Source organism: Nicotiana tomentosiformis, chromosome 2, assembly GCF_000390325.3.
Source record: "Nicotiana tomentosiformis chromosome 2, ASM39032v3, whole genome shotgun sequence".
Classification (NCBI taxonomy): Eukaryota; Viridiplantae; Streptophyta; class Magnoliopsida; order Solanales; family Solanaceae; genus Nicotiana; species Nicotiana tomentosiformis.
The window spans coordinates 22,259,846-22,269,644 of NC_090813.1; the positions used below are offsets into that span (position 1 = coordinate 22,259,846).

Below are 9,799 nucleotides of genomic sequence, written 5' to 3' on the forward strand. Positions count from 1 at the left end.
TCATTCGTTCGAGTTGATCTTTCATAAAAAAGCATACTAGCCCATAATAGACCATGCGACGAAGCCAGCCCCCTTGCGAGTGTGGCTCCAATAATGATATCTAAGTTGCATTTCTGACTGCAAAAATTGTCACATATTTTAAAAAATCTCACAGTTTTAGCTCTTACTTAACCTCAAAGCCTAAAACTCACAAGAAAACACCAACCAAACGTTAAAATAATCAATTTCAACGCCCACCCGAAGAAACAAAGGAGTAATATCTTAAACTTTTATATCAAAAGTCAACTACCTTCTCCTTTCTTCCATTTCTCTCTCCACTGTCTCTTTCCACCTTTTTCTCCTCCCTTTTCTGAATTGAAATACTAGTACTACTGTACTAAAACTTAAACCACCTGATCTGAACTTCCAAATTTCAACCTAAATATTCCTCCCTTGTGTGTCTTCTTGTTCTCTATTTAAATTCAAACATTAGCTCTTTCTTTCTTCTTAAATCTCAATGGGTAAAAACCATTAATGACAACCAGCTTTAGATATATCTGTCTTTATGATTTTGTTAATGAGGATTTCCTTTCTTTTAAATGCAGTATGCTTTATTATTAGGAACCAGAAATAATACATATTCAGTCCAATAAACATCTGAAAAGAACATAGAGTCGTTATCTCCAAATGGGTAACGGCATGGGAAAATTGAAGCTTTGTTTCGCCGGAGAGGTTGGAGAAATCTCGAAAAGACACCACGATATCGCCGTGAACCTCTCCGATCATTTCGACGACGTCGGTTTAGGCCATTCTTTTTGCTACATCCGATCAGACCTTTCTTTCTCCGATGAATCCTCCTCCTCCTTCTCCTCCAGTAACAGCAGCCGAACGACGGCGTTTCGCACCATCTCCGGCGCTTCCATATCGGCTAACGCCACCACGCCTCTCTCTACCGCGCTTTTGGACTTCTACCCTTATACTGATATGTCGTCTTCAGCTTTTGAAAGCTCTCCTTTATTCTCTTCCATTCCTCTTCAGCCTATTCTCCGAAGTTCCATTGCCTCTCTCCGGTCGGGCCCAATTCCCCGAGTTTCTAGTTCGGGCTCTGGCCCAATAGAGCCGAGCTTCACCTCCCTCCCTTTGGAGAAATCCAAGTCTAGCAAATTGGATTTCGTTAGAAGTTTGAGGAAAGTTTTGTCAAGCTCCTTTCTGGGGATTGAAGAAATGAGTTTTATAGAGAAGACGAATAAAATTAATTGCCAAGTTAATTTGGCTGATGATGTTGAGGGCAATGTGCAGTGGGCTCAGGGAAAAGCAGGGGAAGACAGAGTACATATAGTGGTTTCTGAAGAACATGGGTGGGTTTTTGTTGGAATTTATGATGGATTTAATGGGCCTGATGCTACTGATTTTCTGTTAAACAATCTCTATTCAAATGTCAACAAAGAGCTCAAAGGATTTCTCTGGAATAACAAGTTAGAAATCTCTGAGGATTCGACGAGTAATGACACTATTCCATTGGTACATTTAGATGAGAAATTGAATAATTTGGGAACAAATGGAGTTGCGGGTATTGACCATTTTGATGTTTTGAAGGCGTTATCAGAGGCGTTAATGAAAACTGAGGCGTCGTATTTGGAGATGGCTGATATGATGGTAAAGGAGAATCCTGAGTTGGCTTTAATGGGATCTTGTGTTTTAGTAATGTTGTTGAATGGTAAGAATGTTTACTTAATGAATGTTGGAGATAGCAGAGCAATTTTAGCTCAAAATCCTGAATCCGATCCTTCTGAAAGCACATTGGGACGGATAAACGAGGAGAGTTTAAATAGCATTGATGCACTATGTAGAGTTGAATCTAATCTTACTTCTTGTCAACTCACCTTGGATCATACCACATCTGAGAAAGAGGTACAGATCCGAGCCTTTCTGCGTAAACATATATATTCATGATTCTGTTTTCCCCTGTTTGGTCTATTGAAAACAACCTCTCTACCTTTATCAGGTAGGGGTAAGATCTGCGTACTCACTATCCTCCACAGACCCCACTTGTAGGATTATACTTGGTTTGTCATTGTTGTTGTTTTCCCCTATTTTGGTCCATCGGAAACAACCTCTCTACCTTCACCGGGAGGGGAAAAGTCTGCGTACACATTACCCTCCCAGACCTCACTTGCGGGATTATTGTGGATTTGTTGTTGTTATTGTTAATCCCGCCAATATTGCTGTATTTGTAAATAATAATTCTGTAAAATATAAGTTATCGTAATGAAACAGTAATTAATTCGAGCCCACTGAATTCACAGTGTTTTCTTAAGGAATTTAATCCCCTCCTAGTACCCAAGGTTATGGATTATTTCCTCCCAAGATAGAACGAATCACACACTGGTGTAGCGGTACTTCAAACCCCAGTGTTTCAGCGAACACAAAGTTCGGTAGCAAATCACACTTACAGTTGCTTTGTTTGAAGTTAAAACAATGCAGAACAAATCAGAAAATCGTATGGAAATGCTGAGAGGGAGGAGTGCAATGTATAGCCAAAGTTGAGCGTTTTCAGTTTTTGTGTTGTGTGTCTTTCTTCAACAGCTGCTGCACATATTTATAGAAGTCAGCTTTGAAGATGAACGACCTTCCACCCTCCATTGTGGAGCATGCACTAGCTTGTTTGTGGAGCAAGCACTTGGCTATGGTGGGAAGAGCATTAGGCGGCTGCTATTGCAGCTGGTGGTCAATACACGGATTGAAACATATCCGTTATAAATGCGGATAATCTTACGTTAATATTTACTATTAACAAATAAATTTGGTCCAAAATATTAATCAATCAATCGATCATTTGACCAAATCCAAATCTGAATCCGAAGCCGAGCCGAGCGAGCGAGCGACGACGACGGCGCGAGGCTTGCTTTCTTCTTAACTCTTTAAGAGCTACAAGAAGAGCAATTATATATATACCCACCAAAAATCTTTTCCTCTTCCAATATGGGACAATGTCTCATTGTCAAGAGGGGGAAACTTAAAATTTTACTCAAAAAATTTATTTTTTCCTCAATTTCCTATTCACCCTCATTTTAAGACTATTTCATCTTAAATAGCAAAACCTCAACAATCTCCCACATGAATGGGGAATGGCTATATCACGGAAGTATGCATGGAAAAACTGTGTGATTTGCAAGCAAGGATTAATCGCATCTGGATAAGTAGGTTTCCCTTTGAACTTTCCGTAGTGAACCTATGTCGGATATACTCGATCAATCGGTAGATTTGATATCTTTGAACCGTCGAACTTTGGTGTATACCTAGACAACCATAAGTCACACAACCGACCCTTAACCGTCTTTGGCTCTCATTGTTGTGTTCGTTTCAGCCATGAACACTGCCTGGTTTCATAAGTGCATAGAGAACTGGCCTTACAAAGTTTTTCTTGAAGCGGCTAACACTTCACACTTACATAGGTGATTCCTAAACGTGTCATCCTGTAGATACACTATTTGATATACCCCGTATCAAATTTAGAAATCATTAAAAAGCCTTAATGCTTTATCCTTGGTACTGAACATTGTCTCATCACGAGAACGGACTAAAATTTTATTTGACAATGTTGAACCGTCATTAATGACTTTGTTTGATCTCCTTGAACCTAGATCTTGGGATCTCCAGTCTTCTAGGTAGAGTTACCGCCACAATGACTTGTTCTCGGCCATAGCCCCATTCCCCTTGATGATTTCTCAACTACCTCTCTAGTTAGGCCTTTTGTAAGTGGATCCGACACATTATCACTTGACTTTACATAGTCAATCGTGATAATTCCTCTAGAGAGTAATTGCCTAACGGTTTTATGTCTTCGTCGTATATGACGAGATTTACCGTTATACATAATGCTCCCAGCCCTTCCAATTGCCGCTTGACTATCACAATGTATGCATATTGGTGCCAACGGTTTGGGCCAAAATGGAATGTCTTCCAAGAAATTCCGGAGCCATTCAGCTTCTTCACCGGCTTTATCTAAGGCTATGAATTCAGCCTCCATTGTAGAGCGGGCAATACATGTTTGTTTGGACGACTTTCAAGATACCGCTCCTCCACCAATAGTGAATACATATCCATTTGTGGACTTAGAATCAGTTGAACCGGTGATCCAATTTGCATCACAGTATCCCTCAATTACCGCAGGGAATTTACTGTAGTGCAAGTCAAAGTTCTGGGTATGTTCTAAATATCCCAAAACTCATTTCATTGCCATCCAATGAGATTGGCCTGGATTGCTCGTATATCGACTTAGTTTACTTATAGCACAAGCTATATCTGGTCGTGTACAATTCATGATATATATTAAGCATCCAACACACGAGCATAATCCAATTGTGATATACTTTGGCCTTTATTCTTTGCTAATGCAAGATTCACGTCAATTGGAGTCTTTGCAACTTTAAAACTCAAGTGCTTGAATTTTTCAAGTACTGTCTTAATATAATGAGATTTTGATAATGCCAGACCTTGAGGAGTCTTATGGATCTTAATTCCCAGAATTAAATCAGCAACTCCCAAGTCTTTCATATCAAACTTGCTATTGAGCATACGCTTAGTAGCATTTATGTTGGCAGTGTCATTACTCATTATCAGCATATCATCCACATATAGGCAAACAATGACTATGTGATTTGGAACATTTTTAATGTACACACATTTATCACATTCATTTATCTTAAAACTATTTGACAACATTGTTTGGTCAAATTTCGCATGCCATTGTTTGGGTGCTTGTTTTAGTCCGTAAAGAGACTTAACAAGTCTACATACCTTCTTTTCTTTACCTGAAATCACAAACCCTTCATGTTATTCCATGTAAATTTCTTCCTCCAACTCTCCATTTAAGAAGGCCGTCTTAACATCCATTTGATGAATTTCAAGACCATACACTGCAGCTAATGCTACTAACATCTATATGAACGTAATTCTTGTAACTGGAGAGTATGTATCAAAGTAGTCTAGACCTTCTCGTTGTCTATACCCTTTGACTACGAGTCTTGCCTTGAATTTATCAATAGTGCAATCATCTTTGATTTTTCTCTTAAAAATCCATTTAGAACCCAAAGGTTTATTTCCAGGAGGAAGATCAACCAATTTCCATGTATGGTTGTTCAATATAGATTCTATTTCACTATTGACTGCCTCTTTCCAAAACAATGATTCAGAAGAAGTCATAACTTCTTTAAATGTTTGAGGCTCATTCTCCAATAAGAAAGTTACAAAATCTGGTCCAAATGAAGTAGAAGTTCTTTGACGTTTACTACGTCTTGGATCCTCCTGATTACATGTACTTTCTTTTGTTTCTTCCCGAGGTCGTTTAGATCCTTCACCAAACGACTCGCATTCCTTTTTATACGGATATATATTTTTAAAGAACTCAGCATTATCTGATTCTATAACTGTATTATTATGAATGTCGGAATTTTCTGATTTATGAACCAGAAATCGATATGCTTTACTATTTGTCGCATATCCTATGAAAACACAATCAACGGTTTTCGGTCCTATCTTTACCCTTTTGGGTTTAGGAACTTGCACTTTTGCCAAACACCCCCACACTTTAAAATAATTCAAGTTGGGCTTCCTTCCTTTCCATTTTTCATATGGAATGGATTGTGTTTTGCTATGGGGCACTCGATTTAATATTCGATTAGCCGTAAGAATGGCTTCCCCCCACAAGTTCTGTGGCAAACCAGAACTTATCAACAACGCATTCATCATCTCCTTTAATGTGCGATTCTTTCTTTCCGCAATCCCATTAGATTGGGGCGTGTAAGGGGCTGTTGTTTGATGAATAATTCCATATTCTAAACATATTTCTTCAAAAGGAGATTCATATTCACCACCCCTATCACTTCTTATCATTTTTACTTTCTTGTTAAGTTGTGGTTTCAACTTCATTTTTGTATTGCCTGAATGCGTCTATTGCTTCATCTTTACTATTCAGTAAGTAAACATAGCAATATCGAGTACCATCGTCAATAAAAGTTATGAAATACTTCTTTCCACCGCGAGATGGTATTGACTTTATGTCACAAATATCTGTGTGAATTAAGTCTAAAGGATTTGAATTCCTTTCAACTGACTTATAAGGATGTTTAACATACTTAGATTCCACACATGTTTGACATTTTAATTTTTCGCATTCAAACTTAGGCAGTACTTCCAAGTTAATTATTTTCCGCAAGGTTTTATAATTGACATGACCCAAACGTACATGCCATAAATTATTTGACTCAAGTAAGTAAGAAGAAGCTGAAATATTATTATTGTTTTCCACAACCATTACATTTAGATTGAAAAGGCCCTCGGTGAGGTAACCTTTTCCTACAAATATTTCATTCTTACTTATGACAACCTTGTTGGACACAAAAACGCACTTAAAACCGTGCTTAACAAGAAGTCCAGTAGAGACTAAATTCTTTCTCATTTCGGGAACATGAAGGACATTGTTCAAAGTCATGACCTTGCCAGAAGTCATTTTCAGAAATATCTTCCCATATCCTTCAACTTTTGCTGTTGAAGCATTTCCCATATAAACTGTCTCTCCGGGTCCAGCAGGAGCATAAGTAGCAAAAGCTTCTCTAACTGCACAAACATGGCGAGTGGCTCCTGAATCAAACCACCACAGTTTAGGATTTCCCACCAAGTTACATTCAGAAAGCATGGCACACAAGTTATCAACATCATCATGGTTTACTACCATGTTTGCTTGACCCATTTTCTTGTCTTTCTTCGGAGCACGACACTCCGTAGATTTGTGTCCGATTTTTCCACAGTTGTATCAGTTTCCACTGAATCGCTTTTTGCTTGGGTTGTATTTCGGACCAGAAGCCTTCTTCCTCTTTTTGTTATCTTCAACAATATTTGCTCCCATTATTATTGAATTTTCACGGCCTCTCCTTTCAGCAGCTTTATTGTCCTCTTCGATTCTCAACCGAACAATGAGATCTTCAAGGGACATTTTCTTTCGTTTGTGTTTCAAATAATTTTTGAAGTCCTTCCACAACGGAGGCAACTTCTCAATCATTGCTGCTACTTGGAATGCTTCATTGATGACAAGACCTTCAGCAAGTAGATCATGAATAATCACTTGCAATTCCTGAACTTGGGTAATAACAGACTTGCTATCTACCATTTTGTAGTCCAAAAATTTGCGGCAATGAATTTCTTCATCCCGGCATCTTCAGTTTTATATTTCTTTTCAAGCGCATTCCACAATTCTTTTGACGTCTCCACGCTACTGTATACATTATACAGATTATTATCCAGTCCGCTAAGAATATAATTCTTACATAAAAAATCAGAATGGTTCCACGCTTCAATCACGATAAAGCATTCATTCTCTGGAGTTTTATCTGGCAGATCAGGAACATCTTCCTTGATGAACTTCTGTAGATATAACGTAGTTAAGTAGAAGAACATCTTCAGCTGCCAGCGCTTGAAATCAATCCCGGAAAATTTTCCGAGTTTTTCTGCCGGTGCCAACGCCGGTGTTCGGCTTGTCGATGTGTTGGTAGTCACCGTCGGAACAACTTGATTTTCGCTTTCAGTCGTCATTTTTTCTGTAAAAGAATGACACAAACAAACGTTTAATAAACGTTTTCAAACTGGAGTAAAAATCACGTAGATTTTAATCTCCAACAAAATGCCACAAAGGCTTTACTCTCCAAAACGAGAGTACACAAAACCACAAAGGTTTTAGTTTGCAGAATAATAAGAATAACATAAATACAGAAATAAATATTAAATTTCTTAAGATTATTAATCCCGCCAATATTGCTGTATTTGTAAATAATAATTCTGTAAAATATAAGTTATCGTAATGAAACAGTAATTAATTCGAGCCCACTGAATTCACAGTGTTTCCTTAAGGAATTTAATCCCCTCCTAGTACCCAAGGTTATGGATTATTTCCTCCCAGGATAGAACGAATCACACACTGGTGTAGCGGTACTTCAAACCCCAGTGTTTCAGCGAACACAAAGTTCGGTAGCAAATCACACTTACAGTTGCTTTGTTTGAATTTAAAACAATGTAGAACAAATCAGAAAATCGTATAGAAATGCTGAGAGGGAGGAGTGCAATGTATAGCCAAAGTTGAGCGTTTTCAGTTTTTGTGTTGTTTGTCTTTCTTCAACAGCTGCTGCACATATTTATAGCAGTCAGCTTAGAAGATGAACGACCCTCCACCCTCCATTGTGGAGCATGCACTAGCTTGTTTGTGGGCTGCTATTGCAGCTGGTGGTCAATACACGGATTGAAATATATCCGTTATAAATGCGGATAATCTTACGTTAATATTTACTATTAACAAATAAATTTGGTCCAAAAATCCGAAGCCGAAGCCGAGCGAGCGACGACGACGGCGCGGGACTTGCTTTCTTCATAACTCTTTAAGAGCTACAAGAAAAGCAATTATATATATACCCACCAAAAATCTTTTCCTCTTCCAATATGGGACAATGTCTCATTGTCAAGAGGACGAAACTTAAAATTTTACTCAAAAATTTTATTTTTCCTCCATTTCCCATTCACCCTCATTTTAAGACTATTTCATCTTAAATAACAAAACCTCAACAGTTATTGTTGTTGTTTTCCACTGTTTCATATACTAATCCTTGGACTTGTTTTACGAATTATTGCAGGAAGTTCTCAGAATTAGAAATGAGCATCCTGGTGATGCTTCTGTAATGAAAAATGATAGAGTGAAAGGTTCCCTAAAAGTCACTCGAGCTTTCGGGGCAGGCTATCTCAAAGAGGTAATAATGTTACACGTTTTGCATCTATGCTCGTAACTTGTTACTGTTTTGCTACTGCATTTTTGAACTAAATACATTTTTTGGAACTAGTGTTGATGTCTTTTCGACTTGTGTGATTATACAGCCCAAATGGAACAATGCAGTACTAGAGATGTTCAGAATTGACTATATTGGAAATTCCCCTTACATCAACTGTTTACCATCACTTTACCACCATAAGCTTGGCCCTAGAGATAGATTTTTGATCTTATCTTCTGATGGACTTTACCAATATTTCACCAATGAAGAAGCAGTCTCTGAAGTTGAAAACTTCATGTCTATATTCCCTGAGGGAGATCCATCTCAACATCTTGTTGAACAAGTGTTATTCAGAGCTGCTAAGAAAGCTGGTAATTACAAATACCATATTTTTGTAATTTTTATTAGCCATCCAACTAACAACTTTTTTTCCGGATTTTCCAGGCATGAATTTCCATGAGTTACTTGACATACCACCTGGAGATCGTCGACAATACCATGATGATGTCTCAATTATCATTGTTTCCTTCCAAGGGAAGATATGGCGATCATGTGTCTAAATCAGCTATACTAAGAGAAATTTTGAACTTTTACCCTCCGAAAAGAAAGGAAATACAGTACTATATAGGAAAGATCAATATTTTTTGCTGTTAACATTTGTTATCCCATTATGGCTCTTTTGCATAACATTGAGGCTAAGACTTCTTATTACTAATTGTAAAGGTACCCATAAATTTAACCCCCGCCTCTTTTTGACATTGTGATTCCAGTACGTTTGCCTAACTAACACTGTTTAATATTGGTTGTTACATGTCAGTATTTGGTCAGTTTGGACTTTGGGGAGGGGGAGGACTTTCGGTTTATTAATGTCGAAAAGACAGTTTTTTTGCTGCTCCCCAGTAAAATAACTAGGATAAGTGGTCTTGGTCTTGGAGTTCAACAACTCCTGAGTAGGATTTAAGGTACGAAATGCTGATCTAATATTCGAATTTCAAGTTTCAAGAATCCAT

General features: G+C 37.9%; 1 protein-coding gene across 1 annotated transcript; it reads left to right on the forward strand.

Annotated features, from left to right (window-relative positions):
- The first annotated feature begins 307 nt into the window (after positions 1-307).
- Positions 308-9,548, forward strand: LOC104091552 (probable protein phosphatase 2C 4). Its single transcript, XM_070195076.1, has 4 exons — positions 308-1,890; positions 8,658-8,771; positions 8,896-9,160; positions 9,234-9,548. The coding sequence occupies exons 1-4, from the start codon at positions 667-669 to the stop codon at positions 9,347-9,349; spliced, it is 1,719 nt and encodes a 572-aa protein (XP_070051177.1). The 5' UTR covers positions 308-666; the 3' UTR covers positions 9,350-9,548.
- The last annotated feature ends 251 nt before the right edge of the window (positions 9,549-9,799 follow it).